The sequence below is a fragment of the Phyllostomus discolor genome, chromosome 4 (genome assembly GCF_004126475.2).
Source record: "Phyllostomus discolor isolate MPI-MPIP mPhyDis1 chromosome 4, mPhyDis1.pri.v3, whole genome shotgun sequence".
NCBI lineage: Eukaryota > Metazoa > Chordata > Mammalia > Chiroptera > Phyllostomidae > Phyllostomus > Phyllostomus discolor.
Window position 1 is genome coordinate 89,640,651 of NC_040906.2, and position 22,579 is coordinate 89,663,229.

At 48.6% G+C, this 22,579-nt stretch overlaps 1 protein-coding gene and 1 long non-coding RNA gene across 2 annotated transcripts; both read right to left on the bottom strand.

The window, feature by feature from the left end:
* Nucleotides 1-5,183: 5,183 nt before the first annotated feature.
* LOC118500131 lies at nt 5,184-19,996 on the bottom strand. The gene is made up of 3 exons (XR_004902663.1): nt 19,899-19,996; nt 11,790-11,886; nt 5,184-9,838 (listed from the first exon to the last, which is right to left on the bottom strand). It is a non-coding gene; the product is annotated as an uncharacterized LOC118500131 (long non-coding RNA).
* Nucleotides 17,134-19,972, bottom strand: TMEM177 (transmembrane protein 177). The gene is made up of 2 exons (XM_036023615.1): nt 19,897-19,972; nt 17,134-18,400 (listed from the first exon to the last, which is right to left on the bottom strand). Exon 2 carries the CDS (start codon nt 18,378-18,380, stop codon nt 17,445-17,447), a length of 936 nt encoding a protein of 311 aa, XP_035879508.1. The 5' UTR covers nt 18,381-18,400; nt 19,897-19,972; the 3' UTR covers nt 17,134-17,444.
* Nucleotides 19,997-22,579: the final 2,583 nt, after the last annotated feature.

Genomic DNA, 22,579 nt, shown 5'->3' on the forward strand with positions numbered 1-22,579 from the left:
GTTAAGTAAGTGATCACCCATGGTCAAATCCATCAGTAGGCTGTTTCATATGGCAGGGTCAAATGCAAAGACCATGATTTCTTCTGTCTCCCTCTGCCTCCCAGACTCAATGGCAGGACCTGCCCAAAATAAGGTGGAAGCACCATTTCTAAGGTATACCTGCACAGAGGTCTCCCAGCTTCTATTGAAGTGTTCATCTCTCTAAAGGCTGTTTCTCCTGGCAGATTTCTCTTTGTTTTTCTCCAAGCCTCTCCCTTTCGGGACTAGATTACCTCTTTGCTTTTTCTGATTGCCTTAAGATCCTTACTGATGGGCTGCATTGAGGATGTGCCACAGGCCAGGCTAGTGCCGGGGGCAACAAGACCTGCAGCCAAGGGTACACAGCTGCTTCCTCCACCTGAGAGCCACCCCTATCCTGGGACAGGAGGGTGAGGACAGGTAAGGCAAGAATAAGTGCAAGAGTATGCAGTGGCAGGACTACTAAAACATTAGAGGATTTCTCCTCCATTTTCTCACCCCCTTTTCCCTTTTTCTCCCCAATTAAGCCAGGGTTCCTTTCCTTCTGGAAGATAGGAAGTAGTATGAGAGCAGCAGAATAAAAGCAGTCACTTCCTGGCTTTTGTTTTTCAAAAGCCCTCCCAGATTGTTAGGGGAAGAGTCACTTGGGCAGAGACAAAAGATCTGGGAGGAAACTGCTGGGGAATGAGAGCAAAGTTTCCTGCCCAGGGTAAGATTCCCAGGCCTGTGCAAAGGGAACGAGTCAGAGGGGAGGAGGTCAGAGGTAGGCTCTGAGCCCTGCTTTTGGAGCTGGGCCCCTGGGGTGTGACAGGACCAAGTGAGGCAATGGAATGTGAGAGCAGAGGGTAGCAGCCCTCATTTCCAGGGAGGCACCAGGTATGGGAAAGGGAGAGGTTGAAAAGTGTGTGGCTTTTTCCATTTCTTAGCTATTCTTTCAGAAAATCCACTGCCCCTGTGCAACGAGGGCCACAGAGGGGTTCCCAGTGAAGAAGTCTTCCATCAGGAATGCAGGGAATCTCCATGGGGGCTCCCTGGCTGCTTCCCAGGGGCATCTCAGCAGGTGCCTAAGGACAGATGACAGGCCTCATGGCTACCAACATCCTGTGTTATGGCTATATAGGTGTTCCCTCTTCCCTCCACTTCCCTTAGTTCATATTCCCATGTAAAGAGCAGAGAGGAAACCCTGAAATGATTGAAATCAAGTTACTACAATTTCTTGGCAGAATTGGAGTTAGAAATGTTAAAAATTAGAGCAAAATAAAGTTAACTTTTGTTCACCTGAGTCAGAGACAAGCAAAAATCCTGCAGAAGAAGGAAAAGGGGATATATAGATTACATTGGAGGCTGGGAGTGTAGCCATGGAAGGCTTCCCGGAGGAGGTGAGGCTGAGTAAAAAATATGAAGGTTCTCAGTAGGTATGCCAGTTTCAATTTCCACCAGTGTCCAAGACATCCTGTTCTAACCAAGACAGTTTTCCATCCCAGAGAGGTGCATGCAAACATCCTTTTGGTGGTCAAAGCCCTGTGGGAACTTTTCAGCATGGTAGTCCCAAAGCCTGGGCACATACAGGTGATTGTGCTCTAGGTGTCACAGGTGGGCACAGGTAACTGGATTCTTGGTGATCTGGACAAAGAATTGAACCAAACAGCAGAGGACACGGGAGCAGGCTAACATGAGGTCAAGCAGAGATTGACCTCATGGGCTGGAGGGACTCTATTCGTATAGGGTGGATCCTTCCTGGCTAGTTTTGGTGGGCTTTTACTGAGCATGTACAAGTAGTTGTATTACTGTTACAGAACAAACAAGGAGGGGCCTGGGATGATATACTATTATTGAAAAAAAGGCCCAGGTCCGTCATGTCCGCTGCCCGAGGAAAGAGGTCTCTCAATGCCAGAGATTCGTGAAAAGGAAAGGAAATGTTTATTTAATGCTATACAAACTTAAAGTAGTGACCTAATGTCTTTATCAAAAATCCTAAAGTCCCTTTTAAAACCCCCACAAACAGACACAGTCCTTCCTTCCTTCCCCCTTTGCCCAGTCCAGAGTACTGTATCTCAGGAAAGGAAATAGAAGTCCATGGCTCAGGCAGTCCTCTGGTTCTTCCCAGTTAGTACTCCATCTCGACTGGGAGACCTCCCTGGGTTCCTGGCACCCTCAGCTGACTCGCCGAGATCTCTGCTAAAACCAGGTGGTGGTTCCCCCTTCTAAAGCTGTGGGGGTCCCCACTCTGGCAAAGGCACGTGGTCGTCTCTCAGGGCTGCGGGAAGGGAGAGTCCCCACTCTGTCAAGGCCACGTGGTTCTCCCTCCCCAATGGCTGTGATCCTCTCTGCACTTCCACAGCCGCATGGTTCCCCTTCTCAATGGCTGTCGCCTCTGGGTTTAAATCCCAGCGCCAATCTTCTTCTGCAGCCCCATTTCTGACTCCTCCTACAGTTGGGCACACTTGCCCTCAATCTGCTGTCTTCTCCAGCTTTTCTGGTCGCCATCGTGGGTCTGGGCAGGTGTCACCCCATGTCATGGAGCCAGTCTTCTCCCAGCTCCCACGCAGGCGCTGTAACTCAGGGGACCTGCCCCACCCCCAGTGCCATCTTGGGGGGGAGATCCCTTTCCATCCCCCTGGCCTTGAGCCTGGCCATAGCTATTTAACATATCTAAGTGACCAGCCAAAGGCTATAGATATGTTAAATGACCACACCAGAGGTTAGCTACAAGGCTATTGCTATGCGAAACAGCTCTCAAAGGCCCTGCCTCATTTGTCCCTTCCCCTAACCCACACCCCGGGGGTGGGGAGTAGGGTGAAGACATCCTAAAATCCCTAGACACCTTGAGTTCTGGACCCCATTTTAATGCCCATTTGGGGTCCCCCCTCTTGGCTGCACCCTGTAACATTACTTTAAAGCTACTGCATATGTGGTCTCCCATGATTTTCCCTGATTGACCACCAGGGAAGTGGGTCCCACAATGTTACCGAATTGACCCCCCCTTTTCCTGGGGTCCCCCTGTACTAGGTTCACTTTGCCCCTCGCCAGAGAATTATAGCTTTCCATGTTAGAGATTGGTGGAAAGGAAAGGAATTATTTATTCAAGTTATACAGACTTAAGAGTAATGACTTAATGTCTTCATCAAAATCCCAAAGTCCCTTAAAACACTCACAAACACACACGGTCCTTCCTTCTCCCCTTTGCCCAGCCTGGGGTACCATATCTCAAGAAAAGAAATAGAAGTCTGTGGCTCAGGCAGCCCCTGGTTCTTCCCAGTAATTTGTCCTCGGCTGGGAGGCCTCCCTTGGTTCCCAGCACCATCAGCTGTGTCACCTGGATCTCCAACTAAAGCTGTGTGGTGGTTCTCAGCTAAAGCCTCATGGTGATTCTTCTCATGGCTGCGGAGGGTCCCCACTCTGCCAAAAGTGCATGGTTCTCCTCACCGCCACAGCTGCATGGTCCTCTCCTCAATGGCTGCCGAGTCTGGATTTAAATCTCCGCACCAGTCTTCCTCTGCAGCCCCATTTCCAACTCCTGCCACAATCAGCTACACTTGCCAGCACTCCCACATCCTTCCGGCTTTACTGGGCTGCCATCATGAGTCTGGGCAGCCGTGGCCCCATGTCGTGGAGCCAATCATCTCCAAGCTCTCACACAGGTGCTGTAACTAGGGGGAGTTGCCTCCCAGTTACATCTTGGGGGGGAAGTTCCTTCCATCCCCCTGGCTCAGAGCATGGCCACAACTATTTAACATATCTATGCAACCAGTTAAAGGTTATAGATGTGTTAAATGACCCTCCAGAGGTTAGTTGCAAAGCTGTTGCTATGCAAAACAGCTCTCAATGGCCCTGCTCCATGTGTCCCTTCCCCCAACTCACACCTGTGGTGGAGGGTGAGGACATCCTATATATCTTTCTAATATTTCCTGGACACCTTGAGTTCTGGACCCCATTACAAATCCTTCTTTTAGGGGCCCCTGGCAGCATCCTCCTGTAGCAACATGCTGGGGGAGGAAAGATCAGGGGAGGGTCCGAACAGCATGACCAGTAATATGCTGGGGGAGGAAAGGGCTGAGGTAGTAGTGTGGTAGATATATGTCAAGATGCTACCACCCCCAATTTGGTGGTTACTGTGAGGTGAGTGACAACACTAGCAGCTCAGTCCTCCTGGGATTTACAGGGCTCTCAATGGTGACCTTAACAGCTGTTTGCCCAGCCCAGCCCCACCCTCCCAAGGGCATGGAACCTTGGGTCAGATTTAGTCTCTGAGCATTGATCTCTGCCCCCATGCTCTTGAACAGCTGGGATTTCTGGCCACTGCCCTGTCCAGGCTGCCCATTTCCTGATCGTGCATTTATTCACTGTGTGCCTCCTCATCCAGGCCTTGGAGGAGGGTCTGTGGACCTGGAGATGAGGTGGTCCAGGCCTGCAGCCCCTCTCCCTGGTCCCTCCTGCCCCCAGGTCTGAGCCTGCCATCAGACTCATGGCAACTGCTCATCTCCTGTTCAATGAATCAAGCAGTCCCAGGGCTCAGGCCAGGCCAGGTGTGGTGAGAAGGGTGTGCTTGCAGGGCCAGCCCCCCTCCTTTTATAAACCAGATGCTAAAGTCTGAGGTCACACTTCCTGAGGTCACACTTCCACTGGGGGCAAAGCCAGGATACAAAGCAAGGTGCGTGGCCCAGGCCACACCCCTTTTTACCATAGCTCATGTAAACTCTCTAAAGCCACTCTCTTCTAAGGTGAAACAGGATAATTTATATACAATTTTCCTCACTACACTTGTGAAGTAAAAAACAACAACAAAAATATATATAAGTGTTTGTAAACTAATTAGTGCATCTGGACTTGTCCCCAGCACCTTGCACTGTGACTGTACATAGTGGGTGCTCAGTAAATGCTTTTGGGATGGGTTACTCTCAGGCTCACAGGGTATCCTCTTTCCATGGTGCCTTTTTTTTTAACGTATACTGAATTCTACTTTTTTTAAAAAAAGATTTCATTTATTTATTTTTAGAGAGAGGGGAAGGGAGGGAGAAAAAGGAGAGAAACAACACCATGTGGTTGCCTCTTGCATACCACCCACTGGCCCTGGCCCACAACCCAAGCATGTGCCCTCACTGGGAATTGAAGTGGTGACCCTTTGATTCACACACTGGCACTCAATCCACTGAGCCATACCAGCCAGGGCTCAAGGTGCTGTTTCGTGGCCTCTACTTTTGTTCTGTTCTCCCCTCACCTAAAGTGCCAGGTGTTCAGCCAGGTGGCCTAGATGTAGGAAGGAAGGCTGTGCCCTTCTCTGAGAGACATTCACAGCCCAGTTGGGAGAGACTGACAAGGTATGAGACAAAATGTGGTGTGAAAAGTACATGGCAGAGCATGCCAGGCTGCCATGGGAACCGAGGGGGGCTTGTAACCACAAGAATGAACACAGCTCCTTACATCTGTGCATTGCTTTCAGCTTTTCAAAGAAATGGGTGTGAAGGGCGGGGGTGGGAGACAGAAAATTGAGAAATGGAGCTTTCCCAGTCCTCTTTTGTTCACATTCCAGGATTATCACCTTTGTTGAGCTCTTTCAATGGAGAAAAAAGAAAGACACAAAGACACTCACCCACTGATAAACGAAGCATTTTTTAGCAGCTCTGCATTGCACAGTCATTGCTTGTTTGTTTTTTAGCAAGGCTTTGCAGCATCAGCTGACAATGGCTGTAAAGGCCTAAGCATTTAGAATCTGCAGTACTGCTTCCAGTGAACAAAATTATCATCTCCTATTAATGAGCCACTCCATAACCCCCTTGTAGTTTAGTGCCCAGATTACATGAATTGTCTAAGCAGAGTGAGTTTAACCCTTGTGGTGGTTTGGCTCTTAAGTGTGGTATTGCAGCAGGAGGGGGTAGATAATTAGGTGGTCACAAATAACCTTGAATCTGTGCCTTAAAACCACAGAGATTTACTTTTGCTTCCACTACATGTCCATCCATGAGTTGGCATGTCTCTGCTCCATGCCATCCCCACTTGGAGACCCAATATCAGGAGGCCCATTGGGACAAGGGAAGATGGAGACCTCCTGGTTTTTGAATGCTTTCATGTGGAAATGACCCTGCCATCTATCAAATGCACTGGCCAGAGTGGGCCCATGTGGCCATGCCCACCTTCAAAGGGGTGGGGTGTAGCTGGGAACAGAACCTGGTCCACTGTGATGTTCACCCAGGTGGCAAAGAGCATAACCAACTCACAGTGTGGGCTCCATCCCTGCTAGTCAATTAGGGCCTCAGGGCTTTTTAGGGCCCACTAGAGATGACCAACTCTCTCCCCACATCTCTGCTTTGACTACCTGAGAGAGAACATAATGGGACTGGGGAATTAATATCACCCTTATTTGCGTTAGACTTCCAAACACTGCCTGGGGCAAGATTGTGTGTGTGCTGTATGTGCCTGTGTGTGTGTGTTCTTCAAGGCTCCTGCTGGTGTGCATGGGTGGGCCACTTGGTTTCTGTAGGAGACCTTTGCTTCCTTCAGGTGTGCCCAAGGCCTTTTCCCTCAGAAGGGGCTGCATGGGTTTGAGAGGTTCCACTCCTCAGGTATTTAAATAACATTAACCTAAATGTTGGCTTATCTAAAAGCAGTGATTCTCAAACGTTAGGGTACACACAAATTACCTCAGGGACAAGCTCATGAACAGTGCAGCTCCCTGCATCTTGCACACAGTCTCATTCAGTAGTTCTCAGATAGGCCTGGGAATCTGCATGTAATAAGTGTCCCAGGTGGTTCAGAGCTTCCTTTTCTGAAAGTTGACTGAATCTCACTCTCCATCTTTCTCTCCTTAGAAGAAGTTTTACAAAGAACCAAACTTTCAGAAGAGAGAACTCAGGACAGCATCATATCATACCCCTATATGGCAAAGCAGTGACTCAGTGACTGAAATTCTCCCACTGGGGCTCCTGGGGACCCCATGAACTACTGCTTCAAATATGTTCAACTAGAATGCCCCAGCAGGGGAGTGGGGCTCCCTGGGGTCTCCAGGAAGCTTTGTCACTTCACCTAAAGGTGTCGCTGTCTCAGCGGTAGAAACCCTAGGTATTCCATCCTTTCCCAGTGAGGCTGCAGCCTCATTAGAAGAAACAGCACTGGCTTTGCATTAGGGCTCCAGGAGTCTCATCCTGGCCCTAACAGCAATAGCTGTGTGTCCACAGGCAAGTTATTTAACCTCTCTGAGCTGCTGCTTCCCATCTGGACCAGGGGACTAATATCTGCTTTTCTTTAATAGGTTTTTGGTGATCAAACAAGGCAATGTAAGGAAACACCCTCACACAGAGCAGCTGCTCCCTGCATGGGAGCTGTGATATTGTTGTGGAGGGAGTTCCGTGTGGAACTGGGCAGAACAGGCTTAGGGCAAGACTTCCTGTGAGGGCCTGGGGAAATGTGAAAGCTCTGCTCACCTTGGTGAGCACCAAAAGCTGCCTCTGCTGAGGACCAGCCCAGCATCAGCCCAGTCAGGGGAACATGGGCCCAGCACTGTTATAAGGGGCCACAAACCTGTGGCTACAACACCACAGTGACTTCCTCCTTAGGCCACAGGGCATCCTGCCTGCTGGCATCCTTGGTTGTCTCTAGGCTTCTGGCTTCTGCCTTTCCCCTAGGCGGTTAGTACTGCCTTCCTCAGGTTCATGTAACCTCTGAATAATTTAGCAAATCTCCCCTTGCTCAACTGAAGTTCTTAATCTGAGGCAAAACAAAATTGATTCATATGTATGCAAGCATTTTCCCAACAGCTGTCACTGGCTTACCCAGCAGATGGCTCCTGACATTCATTTGGCTGGCAGGAAGAACCTTAGGTGCAGGATCCAACATGGATCAAATGGGAGTTAGGACATGAAGGAAGCTCTGGGTCTGCAGTTAGAAGGCAGGCCAGGGCCAGACCAGAGCAGCTGTGGCCCAGCTCCAGAGTGGCTCTGAGAGCCTGTGCCTCTGCAGCCCAGAACCCCTGCCTATGCTTCCTCTGCAGGGGCTGAGTCCAGACCTCAAGGCTAGGACACCTTCCTCCCCAGGGACCAGTACAGGACAATCAGCATGCCATTCAGCTGGTCTGGACCTGGGGGTCGCTGCCTGTGGGTGGCCTCCACCTGCTGCTATGAGCAATGACAGAAGGTACTGGGGGCCACTTGGTAGGTACCTTTTCCAGAAGGGACAAAACTGGGGTTCAGAGCCCTTGCCACAGCAGCCTCTCCCCTGTGGGCCCCTGAGAAATGTGGGCCAAGCTGACCTTCACAGGCCAGCACCTCTGGATCTGCCCACTAGTCATGCTCCTTGACTCCCAGCATAACTCAGTCATGTATTCTGCAAATACTTCCTGAACACCGACTCTAACAAGTACAGGGAATAGGAGGTGGGAATGGCCCTGTGGCTCTTGGAGAGGTTCCCAGCTGGTGGGAGGGTGGGGAGTCAGACATGTGAATAAAACTCCACCAGGGGGGCTGAGAACACTGTGGAGGGCAGTATTGTCAACCCTGGCTTACATCACAATCACCTGAGCATTTCCCAAGGTGCCACGTGGGCCACTTCCTAACCACCATGCCTTGGTGAATAAAGATCTACACATTTCCTCAATCCGTCACGGTGACACACATTGTTCAAAGTACTTTACAGATATCAACTCATTAAATTCTTTAAAAAACACCCCAGGAGTCGCATTATCATTATTCCCATTTATAGATGGGGAAATCGAGGAACAGTGAGAGTAGGTGACATGCTCAGGGTCATAAGCTGCAGAGTCAGGATCTACCCAGGTGTCCAGTCCTGAGGGCAAAGGCTGCCTAGAGTGGCAAAGACTTGCATCCTGGCCATTGGCACCCCAGTGGACCCAGCCTCCTAGGACCCTGATTCTGCTTCTTTCCTGCCCCAGCAAATTGACAGAGACACGTTTCAGGACTGCAGGACGGCTCACAAACAATGGGAAATGGCAGGGGCCTCCCATGTTTAGCTTTGGGACTGGTTCAGGAAAATTAAGCTCAGGGGTCCAGGAAAGTGAGGGGGTCCCTCTGTTGGGAAAAGGTCTAGGACCTTCATCTTTTCACACATGAAGGATGGTGGGGAAAATTCAACACTGACATTGACTTAAGGTTTTAGAAAACCGAGCCAGTGAGCAGAGGGTGTCCACCTGACTGTGCTGTGTGAAAGCAAGCAGAATCACAGCCAGGCTGTGCCATGTCCTTGCCTGTCTGGCTGGTCAGTGTCAAGGGGTCAGACTCTGGCAGGTCTTGTTTGATGAAATCAGTAAAATCTATCATAAATTGGAGGGTCTGACTATGAAGCAGTGACACTGATGTCTGTGTGCTCTGTGGGTGCCTGTCCTCCTCCCTGATTCCACGTGGCTCTGGTGCCAGTTTGTTCCTTAGGCCGAGGAACCAGCAGAAGGCCCCCCAGGCCTGCACCACGCCTGCAGGTGCTCATAGCCATCATGCACAGCAGGTGGGATGAGAGGGAGGGTAGAGGTAGGTGAGGACATGGAAGGTAGCCTGGAACCACTGATATGATTTGCCCCTGATTTATAGCAGGGAGCAGGGCCTTTTAGGGAACAGATGCTCTAAGGGGCTAGATTGGAAGAACTCCACAGCCAGGCAGGCTTTGAATCCAGGTGGCTCAAGCAGTGCAAAAATAAGCTTGTGCTCCCAGGCCTGCTAGATTTCAGCACGGTTGAATTGGAGAGGCAGAGGGAGAGGCACACTTGAGGAAAGAGTCGCAGGATCCAGCCCACAAACACCGGTACTCACCTCCATTAGTCTTTGCTCTGAACAATCTTACTCATTCTTACTCATACTCGGTCAGGAAGCTCTCAAGCATCCTGATGGGTTAAAGGCTTCAGTCATCATCATCATTATCATTCTCAATAAGAACAACAACACTGTCTTTCCAAAGAGGCATAATCAAGAGGAAGGACATCCCAGGAGGCAGAGAGAATATGACTTAGCATCTGTGAGCTCTGTAGGGAGAGAAGGGGTAGGGGGTGCACCCCAGACACCCAGCTATCCAGCCTAAACCCAGGGGACATTCCTGACCATTGAATTCTGACATGGTGTACACACACCACAGACCCAGTGTACCATCATATGTGAACAATGCTACCTCCTAAATATAGCCTGAATTGTGCTTCTTTCCATCTCCACCACCACTGCCAAGTTAGGATACCATAATCTACCCAGTTACTACAATGGCCCCTTCCCCAAATTGTCACTTTGCTTGCCCTCAACAAATTGTCCACATGAGTCATTTTCTAAAATCCGAGCATTACCATGGCCTTCTCTTGCTATAACATTCTCAAAGGCTCCCACTGCAGTTGCAACAGACTCTGAATATCTCACCATGGCCCACAAGTCCCTGTGTCCTCTGTTTCCTGCCAGGACCCTCAGCCTCATATCTTCCCACTCCCTCCCTTGTGCTCTATGTCAGCATGCTGGGTTTTGCTCTTTGACAATTGGACCAGTTTTTAATTTATTGCCTCTCAATTTCAAAGCCATCATCCTTCATTGCCTGCTCTGAGAAAATGGAAATGGATACTCTAAACATTTCTCCCCAGATGGCACAGTGTTTAATTTTTTTAGTAGAGGGTGCTGGGTGGACACAGGGGCAGGACTGGATTTTTCTCTTCCTGGTTCGTGTGCTCCTCTTGCCAGGCTCTTGCAGAGCAGTTTCTCCAGCAGTGGGCTCTTCCACGGTGTCAGGACCCTGTAGCTGCCCTGGCTTCCTCAATGGCTTCATGGCAGAGCACTAATGCTGAGGCCCCTCACCAAGGACCCAGCATTCCCTCAGGTGGCTTTGCATTGAGTGCCAAAGTGGGGCATCTGCCGTGGATGTCTTCCCTCTTACCCCAGAGAGGGTATTGCCTGCAAGTTCTGCCAGTGTGGCATCTGACTAGCACCTTCTCCACACCATGTGCCATGTTGGCACCTTCTCCACTGAGGTCTGGATCTCAGATGGGCAGGGGCAGGGGCTGCTCTTCACGTGCTCCTAGAGTTCTCTTGATTTCTTTTTTTTTTTCCTTTGGAAGGAGAAAGAGAGGGAGAGAAACATCAGTGCATGGCTGCCTCTTGCTTGCCCCCCACTGGGGGCCCAACCCGGAAACCTAGGCATGTGCCCTGACTGGGAATCGGACCAGTGACCCCATGGTTCGAAGCTTGCACTCAATCCACTGAGCCACACCAGCCAGGGCAAGTTCTCTTGATTTCTTACAAGCTAATCCCTTATCACTCCAACCTCCTGTTGTAATAGTAACAAGAATTCCTTACAGGATAATAATTCTTCATACTGAATTTTCCATGTTGAAATTACCATGTGGGTTCAGCCTCCTGGTCGGGCCCTGACTGATACAAAACCACACAAAGTCTCATTTCTGGCTTTTGTTCAGGCTCTGCGCACACTGATTTTACCTGGCTAACACAGTATAGCGGCTCAGAGCCTCACTACTAGAGCCAGACTACCTTTTTCAGATCCCAAGTCAGCACTGGCTGGTGGGAAACCACTTACTTTCTCTATGCCTTGATCTCCCCATCTGAAAATGGGGATGACAGGATTGTTGTGGGGATTACATAAATTAATATATGTAAAGGATGTGGCATGTCACTATTACAGATCTTTGGTATTATTAGCATTAGCTTCTTTAAGTCACACTTAAGGGTTCCAGCACCAGGGTCCTCTCTTCTGAGTCCTTCCTGCCCACCTCCCATCCCAGGCTGTTAGGTGCCCCTCCCCTGTGCTTCCACATGGACCTGTCCCTCTCACTCCTCCAATGCACTGACCTCACTGTGTTGTCACTGCAGGTTCACCTACCAGTCTCTTTTGCAAGACCGCAAGCACCACGAGGGCAGGGCAGTCCTCAGGGCTCACCATACCTGCCTGAGTGAGGGAGTAAACTGTTAGTTCAGGTCCTCTGAGAAGTAGACACTAAGACAGGATTATTTGAGTAAGAGATGTGTTACTGGGGAAATACCTGTGAAGAACTAAGGGGAAGAAACAGGATAAGGCAGGAGGAAGAGCCTTCTTACCACAATGTAGGTCTGACACCTGCAAAGGAGAGAAGGAAGGAAGGAGGGTTGGGTAGGAAGGGTTTCAAATTTCAGAGCAGTTCTAAGAAAAATCTGCCTAGGCCACTGGGGTGTCCTTGAGGCTTAGACACTCATGTGGGATTCCTAGAATTCAGTGGAAGAGGCCTGCATTGGTACTGCCACAGTGATCAGTCCTTGGCTGAAAGCAGCAGGCAGGAGGCATGGCCTCAGTGAAAATGTGGTGGTGGATTTAGAGGAACAACAGCTGGCACTGTCAGTCAATTCTGCTCCCACAGCAAATCTGAGCAGCACATTGTCATGACCTGCCCAGTAACTGACAAATTGAAGGTTGGTCACACCCCAAAGATACAAGTCCAAAAGCAGTGATGCCAGAATCTGTCACCTTGATGCAGGGAGAGGGATGCACCCCCTTCCCTACACTCTTGAATAAACCTTTGTGTATCTGTGTATATAAATATGGACAGTGTTAAATCCTTATATATATTGAATGAATAAAGTCATCTAGATTTCTACCACAAAACAATGACTTTCAACATCGTATGTTTACATCATTACAATCATTATGCAAGTGGTACTTCATGTTTTTTAAAGGTTTGATATTTATACCTAATATTTCCATGTTTCTACCATAATCTTCATAATTATACTTTTTAGTGACTGAACAATAATCAACAAATAGATGTACCACAATTTCCTAAGTCATTACTGTGCAAGATTTCCATTATTCCTATTTTTCTGTGTGTTATAGCTAACGCTCATATATATCTTTGGGCATATACTATTAGTTCCTGTTGGATTGTAGCTCTAGGGTAAATTTCAAGGTTTGAAGTTACTAGATTAAAAATGCAATTTTATAATTGTATCAAGTTTTGCTATGTTACTTCGTAAAAGCATGTCAATTGATAATATGTATTGGTTGTCTATTGCTGCATAAAAAACCCTATAAAACTAAGTGGCTTAATACAACCCACAACTACTGTCCCACTATGGACAACAGACATATGGACTCTAGGGATCAAGGATCCAGACATGGCTTAGCTATGTCCTCTGCTTCAGGGTCTGTCACTGGCTGAGATGAAGTTGTCACTGAGGCTGAGGTATCATCTGAAAGCCTGACAGGGGAAGGATTCTCTTTCATGCTCACATGGTTGTTAGGGGTTGTTGGACTGATGCCGTCAGTTCTTAGCCCACTGTTGGTCAGACTTTCCATGTGGGCCTCTCCAACATAGCAAGTTGGTTCAATAAAGCATGCATCCAAGAAGATAGCATTCTGCTAGCAAGACAGAAGTCAAAATCTTTTCCAACTTATTTACAGAAGTGACATTTGCTCAATGCTTCGGCAGTCTATTATTTCAAAAGCAAGGGGAGCAAGGGAAAGCATGACCCCAGACTAAGAATACAGGAGCAGGGAGCAGTGGGGGCAAAGCTGCCTATTACTAATGTCAACAAGAGCGTATGCTCATGCCAATTTCACCACAACCTTACCAACACTGAATGTTCTAGTATCTAAAAATTACCAGTATAGTAGGTGCAAAGAACTATCTCCCATCTTAATGCCCTTTTCTCCAGTCAGGCATTTCCTCCTGGGGCCACCTGGGTCCTTTGCTCTCAGCTGCTGCCAAGTACAATAATTTCCCAAAAAGTGCCAACCGATAGTAACCTAAAGAACTGCCCTAACACTTGAAAAGCTGTAAGTGCAGACTTATACTAGGCAACAGTGAGTTCCCTGTGAGGGTTCAAGTCTCAAGAATTACTGATATTTGGGCAGCAACTCCAAGGCCTGAACACCCTGGTACTTGTACCACATGAAAATACTAAAATTTAGGAAACCAATCTTCTTTTAAAGCTTACTATATACCCTCACTGGGCTTCACATTTTGCAAACTTTATTTCATTTTTTATTGTTAAAACAATGCTGTAAGATACATATTAATATTCTAATTTTACAAATGGGAAACTCAAGATCAGGTGTGAAATCACTTCTTCAAGGTCATTCTACTAAGATGGAAGACTAGGATTTGAACTCATAGCTCTTTCTGCCTCCGAAGGTGCCCTCAGCTGGGGCCTTCTAGGACTCTGCCCTTCCACCCCATTCCCACTTCAACACAAAATATATCTGGTGGCCCTTCCTCGTCAGTTAGCTGGAAGGTTCTCTACCGGAAGTTCCAGAAGGCTCTGCTCAGTGATCTTTTCTTTTCCCCCTGATAGAATAGATGAGGATGGAAAGTCACCTCTGAGTAGCATGGGGAGAAAGCCTGTAGAATCCCAGTATATATTTGTGCTATGAAAACCTCAGGATAAATAGGACAATATAAATGTAGGGTTTCGATAATGGGATCTAGAGCGAGGCTGCTAGCTTTAAATCCTGGTTCTGCCACTTATGAAACTTTACGATTTGGGGCAAATTTCTTCACCTTCCTGTGCTGTTTGCTTGCCTGTAAAATTGAAATAATCTCACCAGCTACATATTTGGATTTGGGGATAAATTTTTAAAGATGCCTAAGTACCCAGTACAGTGTCTGGGCACAGTAAGGGCTCCATAAACATTACTGTAGGAATGGGGTAGGCAGGAGGCCTTACTGGGTAAGGACCCTCACATCCACTTGGGACCCAGTCTGGGATTATGCACATGTGGGGATCGGGCTCTAGGTGCATGTGCTCAGCTCCAGGCATGCCCGCGTGGGGCCCTGCACTATGGACACTGGCTGGTGGGGACAGAGGAAGTAGAGTAGGGTCAGGGATAGGTAGAGCCAAAGCCAGCACCATGACTCTGTGACCCTCCTCCCTTTATTACGGCCGTGTTTGGATGTGCGTGTGTGTGGTGAGGGTTGTATTTATGTGCCGATGTAGTTCTGAGGACCATGAACATGTGGGGGGCATGACTCAGTAGAACAGTGTCCCCAGGGTTCCAGGCAGGGCGCAGGTGACTGAGGTACACAGCAGACATCTGAGAATGAAGATGCAGGGCAACATTCATAGGGTGACCTCCTGTCACCTGGCCCATCTGCACAGCCTTAGAGCATGCTTTTAATCTTTCTGGAATCAACCCCCAAACTGTGTGCAGGGGCCTAAAGCCTCCTGGGGTCCCTGAGTAGTCACTGTGCCCTTTAGGAAGTGACCAAGAAGTGTCTTGCTTTCCCCACTGAAATCAGTAATCATGGGAGATCAGGACCATGCCCTGTCCTCAAAAAGTCCCAAGATGGGAAGACAGCACTGGGGTCATATAACATTCATACTCCAGCCAGACTTACTGTAATTGTTCAGGAACTTCAAGGAGCCAGGTCTCTCTGTTGCAGCCTAAGAGTCTCATTTATATATTAAAAAAACGTTATGGAGAGCCTCAGTCCAGAGCTGTGAAAAAGACACACAACCCTGCCCTTGCAGATACCTTTCAGCAGGAGATGCTGAGCCACTAACTCCACAGCAGCTTAATTAGTTAGCAGTAAGGGCTAGGGAGAGGTACATGGTGTGCAGCAGGGTATGCATGAGGATGGTTCCTGGAGTTGGGTCCCTGAGTCATCCTGCAGGAGAGAGCACCTCAAATGAACAACACAACCATGGCAAAGGCCTGTGTGTTAAGGAGAGGAGGCATGTAAGGAACCACAGTGCTTATGAGGCTAGCATCCACAGCACTATGGGAAGTGGGATACAGGACAGTTGGGGAGGCCAGCAGGCCTAGGCTCGGAGATGTAACTTTAGCCAGAAAGCAAGAAGATGCCAGGGGAGGGGGCTGCAGTGGGAGGGTTTCAGATGTTCATATTGCCTAGGCTTGAGCCAGGCTCAGGGGATATGTAGAGGGTGGCGAGGAGGAGGGGCAGCTCACAGATGGGTGCTCTGTGAGCCAAAGTTTGGAGGTGGGGCCATGTAAGGCATATGTGGGGAGTGGGAACAGCCCTTGAGTGGAGACAAAATTTGACATGGAATAGTAGACGGAGCAGGGTAAGAGCCATTTTAGGGAGCCCACACCATGTGCAATAGGGCTCCCTTATCTCGCCATCTAGGCAGGTATGCCTGATGCCACCATCTTGGCTTCTGCAGTATTGACAGTAGTTGGGGTGTGGGTGGGGAGTGTGCCAACACTGTCCTAAGGACCTGAGAGACAGGGTGCTCTACACGCAGTAACAGTCTGCCTAGGCCTGGTATGGGGACCTGCAGGCTGACACAGAATAGAACCAGAGCACTGAGTGCCAGGCCACAGTGAAGGAGCCCGCAGGAAGGCATAGCTCCCCATCATGCTCACTCTCCTTCACAGTCCCCTGCAGAACTATGTGCCACCACTGAGTGGGCCTCCCATACTGCTGTGTACCCTTCCCTGAGTTACACTGGCATCAGGCCCGAATTCTGCAGCTCTTCCACGGAAAACATATTAACAAAAACAATACAGGAAGCCTGACTTGTTGATCATAATTCTCCTCACCATCCACATTAAATCTTCTGTCCAAAGATCAAAAGTGGGGTCTGCTCTGTCTACTACCAGAGGGCTCAAGGAAAACAAGCTGGCCAAAGATGTAGAACAACAGGCCAGGTCCACTATCTACCCCCACCCTGCTTTGTAAGCCAAGTTCATTCATCCCATTTCCATCTCCCCTTATGCCCTCACCTCACTCCCTCTGCTGTCCAAGCCCTGAGCATGCTCTGTACCACACCCATGGCCTCCATCCCTGCAGGGTCATTGTCTGGCAATGGTTTGTTCCTTACCCTTCCTCTGGCCAGAGATCCAGCCAGGTCTCCCTCACCCTAGGTCTTGCCAGTTTCCAGCAACACCTCCCCTTCAGGCCTAGGGGCTCTCCTGGGGCCCACCACCCCTTTTTGGCTGCCCAGCCCTCTCTGAGCAAGCCAGCTACACTGGACACATCACTCTTAAAGCCCCACCGCAAGCTCATCATTTCCCAGCCTTTCAGGCACACAACAGATTCTCATCTTGGCCTCTCAAAGCCTTTAATCTCTACCACAGTAGAAAGAAATTTGGATCTGACCAACAGGAAAACTATGCTGTAGTTCTTCGCTGTAGAAGTGTTTACATCCTACCAGCACCTCTGGTAGTGAGATATATTCTGACTCTTAGAGCCCACTGGTATTCAAAGACCAAGGAGGAACATACTGTTTATTTATGGAGCACCCTTTCTGCCAGGGGACCCCACAATCCTGCCAGAAATTTACATCATCCCCATTTTACAGTGGAGGAAACCAAGGCTCAGATTCATAAAGGGATATGCCAAGGGTGCTGAGATTATAAGAACTGGGCTGGGGTAGGATCTAGGCTGTTTAACTCCAAAGCCTATGATTTTTTTCTGACACTGGGCTGTGGGTGCGGAAGCACCAAGAAGCTGCAGTGTCAATGGCAGGGTGACGCCTGCACGAGCTGGAACTGCTTGTGAGATGGGCCCCTCACGAGCGGCCTGAGTTGAGTGTTGCCCTCCACATTTGTAGCAGAGAGTCCCGGCGGGTTGTGTAAGGTAAATGTTTGATGCGGAACCAATGTCTGGGAACAACATTCCCGCTGGGAGTATACAGCTTCTCTCCAGGTCTGCCCAAGAGACTGCGCAGGGCTAGGTTGCCCGACAAAACCTTCTCATAGAACTCCACTCCACCCTGGGAATAGGCTGCAGACAGGGAGGCTGTGCGTTGGTCCAGCCAGGCTTCCAGGGCATGAGTGAGAGAGTCAGTGGAGAAGGCATAAGCCACAAAGCCCGCCACTGCTGCCACCAGGTTGAATGCAGCCCGTAAGTTCATGGGGCTTCCATAGAGCCCCAATGCATGCTTGGCACCCACACTCAGTGCCCAGGTTCCTGCTAGGCAAGATGGGGCCACCAGGGCCTGTAGGGCAGTGGCACTGCTCTCCAGGTACACCACTTCCCTGGCCAAGGCAAACTTCTGAGCATCATGAGATAGGGTTAGGGCATTTCTCAGCCGGGTACCTTCTGGGGTCTTCCAGTCCACTCTTTGCCCATGTACAACCACAGGACAGTTGGTGTTGGTCACTGGGTCACCCAGGAAGCTGGCAGGGATGCCCACCACAGCCCCAGCAGGGAGTCTTGGGAAGCCAGCACTCACAGGCTGGAAGGTGAAGGCGGTGAAGGCCTCATAGCAATGGCCTGGTGGGACACCTATGTCCTCTAGCACCTCTTGGAAGAGTCTCTGTAGCTTTGGGGGGAGCGGGGCTGGCTGGCCCTGAGGCCAGTACTGGTATAGCCATCGAACCACAGGATCTGGGCAAAGGTGGTATGAGATTTGGGCCCCAAACAGGCCTGCACAGGAACCCACCAATAAGCTTGTCCTGTGTCTTTGCACAAATGCTGCTGCCCGCCACAGGGGACCTGCCATGAATGCTGCCACCGCTGTAACCTGGGCCAAGAAAAAGAGCAGTCAGTCAATAGTTCCCTAGGTCTGCCTGTTGACTGAACACCCTCCTAGGCTACATCCTTTTTAACTAGGGCAACGCAACACAGTGGTGAGGGCCTGAGTTCAAATCTCAGTTCCATTTCTGTGTATCAGCCTCTCCATCTGCCAAATAGGCATGTGATAATGGCCCACTGCTAGGGTGGCTGTGATTAGTAAATGAATGAATAACACAAAAAATGTCTGGCACAGTAGTGGACACCCTGGTGATAATATCTGTGATTATTACTTTTATTCCCACAGCACTAAGTACTCAACTGTGTGACTCCACTATTCATCCACAGTGAAGTGCTATGACCACTAATTTACAGATGAAGCATATGTTCAACTTATTGAGTATGACTGTATGCTAGACAGTTCTGATAGCTTTATATTTATTATCTCACAACTCCATGACCTAATTACTACTATTGCCCCTATTTAAAGCAATGAAAATGGAGGCAGAGACAGGCTAAGTAAATTGGTTAAAATTCCAAACTAATAAAATGGCAGTTAAGGGATGAATTAAGTCCATTCAAATTTATATGTTAAGTCCTAACCCTCCTCCCCCACCTCCAAATATGACTGTATTTATAGATGGGGCCTCTAAGGAGGTAATTAGGCAAAAATAAGGTTATTAGGGTAGGCCCTAATTCAATATGATGTCCTTATGAGAACATGAGATTCGAACACAGACACAGGAAAGATCGCGAGAGGTGACAAGGCAGAAAGTGATCATCTATGAACCAATGAGAAGTCTCAGAAGAAACCAGCTCTGCTGACACCTTGATTTTGGACTTCCAGCCTTTAGAATCATGGGAAAAATAAATTTCTGCCATAGAGTACATGTCACAGCAGCCCTCGCTGACTACTACAGGCACACTATTTGAACACAGGTTGTCAAGCATTCACTGCAAACTTCATTTTAGAAAAAAAATTTTAATGCCAAATTGCAAACATATACAAAAATAGACAAAATATTACATTAACTTCAATCATCAACTCATAGCAAATCTTGTTTTACCTCTACTTCCACCCACATTCCTTCATCAACTAGTTTATTCTGAAACACATCCCGGGGGCATCCCATTATTTCAGAAAAATTCATAATTACTTAACTCTGAAGCTTACTGTCTTCCTGTCTGTGAAGTGTTTAAGGCAAGTAAGTTGCTGCAAATAAGTACGCGGGGTACTTATTTTAATAAAAAATTCCTAAAGAATCACAAAACTTAGCCCTTTTTCCCAATGAGAAAACAGCCTAGGTGAGGAAGGGTCCTGGTCTCGGTACCGATGCCTCCCAGGCCCACCTGCGCCAAGGCCGCGCTCCCGGTCGGCCTCGGAGGCAGTGCCACGCGCTCCTCAGGCAGCTGTGAGGACCCGCTCGGCTTACCCAGGCCCCCCAGGCCGTGCCCGGGGCTCCAGCGAGTAGCCTAGGGCAGGGGGCTCACCCAATCTTGCGCTCACCTACTAGCCGTAGTTTGAGACGCCGCAACGCTTCTCTGGGTAGTGCCGGAGGGAGCCGGTGGGGCGGGCTCTGGGGGCGTGGCCAGGCGCAGAGCACGCCGGGCCCGCGTGGGAGGCTCCTCCCCAACTGAGTGCTTTGGGCGGGGCTGCAACATGCAAAGTCTTGGCGGTGGGTCGGTCACTCAATTTAGCTGTTGAGTCAACGACAACTCCGCGTGGTTTTGGAGGCGCTTGGAGCAAAGCCTCCATTGGAGACCATGCCCGCCCGACTGCTGGGTCTATGTGACCTTTCCTGTGTGTTAAGCTCACCGCCAGCGGGTGCTCTGGGCTTCATTTTATTTACCACATCCTCTGCTCCCGCACCCCAATTCCTCTCAAGTGATTCACCCTGTACAGTCTACAGAGCAGCGTCACATATGTCACCTCACTCTCCCACAGTTCTATGAATAGGTCAGGAATGGGTTTGCCTGTGCACCAAGCCCAGCTTGCCACCTATTTTTGTAAGTAAAGGTTTACTGGAACATAACCACAGCCATTCCTTCACAAGTTGTCTATGACAGAGTTGAGAAGGACAGAGTTGAGAAGCAAGGACAGAAAAGGCCTGGCCCAGTAATCTTAAAATATTGACTATCCGATCTGTCCCAGAAAATGTCTCTGGGCCCTTGCAGCAGATCATTCCCATTTTATAGATGAGGAAACTGAAGCATTTGGCTTGAGCAGGGTACCTAGGTCTCATGCATCAGAATAGAACAGGACTCATTCCCTGTGAATTTCCCATTTTAGCTCCTGCCTTCATACAAAGTCAACCTACTGAGTCTTGCTAATTTTCCCAAGTGGGTCTGGCTTCTGTGCCTGGCTTTCTCTTCCACCCCAGGAAAGTGGGGAAGGAGGGCTTAATTTCTGGACAGAAAAGTGGGGATGAAAGGAGACCCAGAAGCATACAGGTGTTGGGGTGGGGCTTTGGAATATGACTACTTTGTCTCCAGACAAACCACCAGCTCAGACCTCTCTACAGGGCACCTGACCACACAAGAACCAGCTGCAGTGGGCCACTTGGGACCATACTTGATTGCCTGCTAATGCTTTGTGTGTAGCTTCCTTTGGGAACACTTTGGGGTCAGCATTCCGTGTTTCAGGCTTGGCTCAGCAGCCCCTTATGAAATCATGGACTGGTCAGGCAGAGAGACCTCTGTGACACTAGAGGAGAACCCAGACCTGGTGTGGCTGCCCCTGGACCTGGGCCAGCTTCAGCCTAGAATCAATGCTTAGGAAGACTGCAACCCAGGAAAAGAGACCTTCTTAGGAGGCCCCTGGGTGAAAAAGGTCACCCCTCTGGATCTCCATTTCCTCATCTATAAAGTGAGGAAAATATCTGTTTCAAAGGGATCTATTACACTCTAACTTTAGAAGCCACCTTGGCACCATTTGCATAACAAAAGAGATGAGAGAATGATACTTTAAGTCATTTGTTCCAGAACAGGACTTGGAGTCTTCCTTCAATCTTGGCTTTGATCCTGTAACAAGTATAAAGAACACATGGACAAAAACTAGGGGTGGGTAGAAATGGGAGGGAGGTGGGGAGGGCTGGGTGGGTGGGCTGGCATGGGAGTAAAAGATAAAAAATTGAAAAAAAAATCTTGGCTTTAAAAGGCGCTCTATCTGTCCCAAGACTTCTGCGACCAGCTGTAAATCTGGCAACAGTGAAGAGCACAGATGATGGAGCCAGACGGCTGGGAGTTAGGTCTGGCCCCACCCCTACCAGCTGTGTGGCTTTGGGCAAGTTAACCTTGCTGGGCCTAATGTTCTCATCAATAAAATGGGGATGAGAGTACCAACTACTTCCTAGGTAATTGTAAAGATTCAATGAGCTCATGTATGTATAGTGCCAACACAGTGTGTCATATAACTGTTAGTTATTATTAAGATCTGTTCTGGTTCTGAGACTCCAACTTTGGCTGCTTAGTTGTTTGTATGTAAATGAGGCTAAAACATCTTTTAATTTGTGACCTCAGCCAGGTCCAGAATATGGGAAATACTGGACAAAGCAAGTGATGTGGTTTTTCTAACAAATCAATGACATGAAAAAGATGTAGGGAAAGGAGGCTGTTATAAAGAAGAGACTTGAAAGACAGCAGTTAAATGCAATTTGTGGCTTTTGTTGGGATCCTGAATCAAGTTAGTTTACTAACTGTAAAAAAGAAGACACCTTTGAGACAACTGGCAAAATCTGAATATGGGTTTAGTATTAGATGATATTAACAATGGTTTATTTGTTAGGTGGGATGAAGCATGATGTTTATGTAAACCAAAACATCCTTGTCAGAGATGCGTACTGAAGTACTTACAGGTGCAAAGACATGATGTCTTCTATTTAGTTCAAAGGGTTACAGCCAAAACAAAACAACCATGAAAACCAGGGACATGTATGAAATAACATAGACAAAATGCTGGTAGTTGTTGACGCTTCATGACAAGTTCAGGGGTCCATAAGTCTGCTTAAATTTATGTATGTTTGGAAATTTCCATAATAAAATGTCTTGTTTAAATATCTTTTAAAGTAGGCTGACCAATTAGACTTCATCAAGTTAAAAACTTTTGGGCATCAAAGAACATTATCAAGAAAATCAAAAGATAGTCCATGGAAGGGGAGAAAGTAGTTGGAAATAATAGATATGATAAGC

Coding starts and splice junctions, on each gene's coding strand:
- TMEM177 (XM_036023615.1), bottom strand. CDS start 18,380: ATGGCAGGTCCCCTGTGGCGGGCAGCAGCATTTGTGCAAAGACACAGG.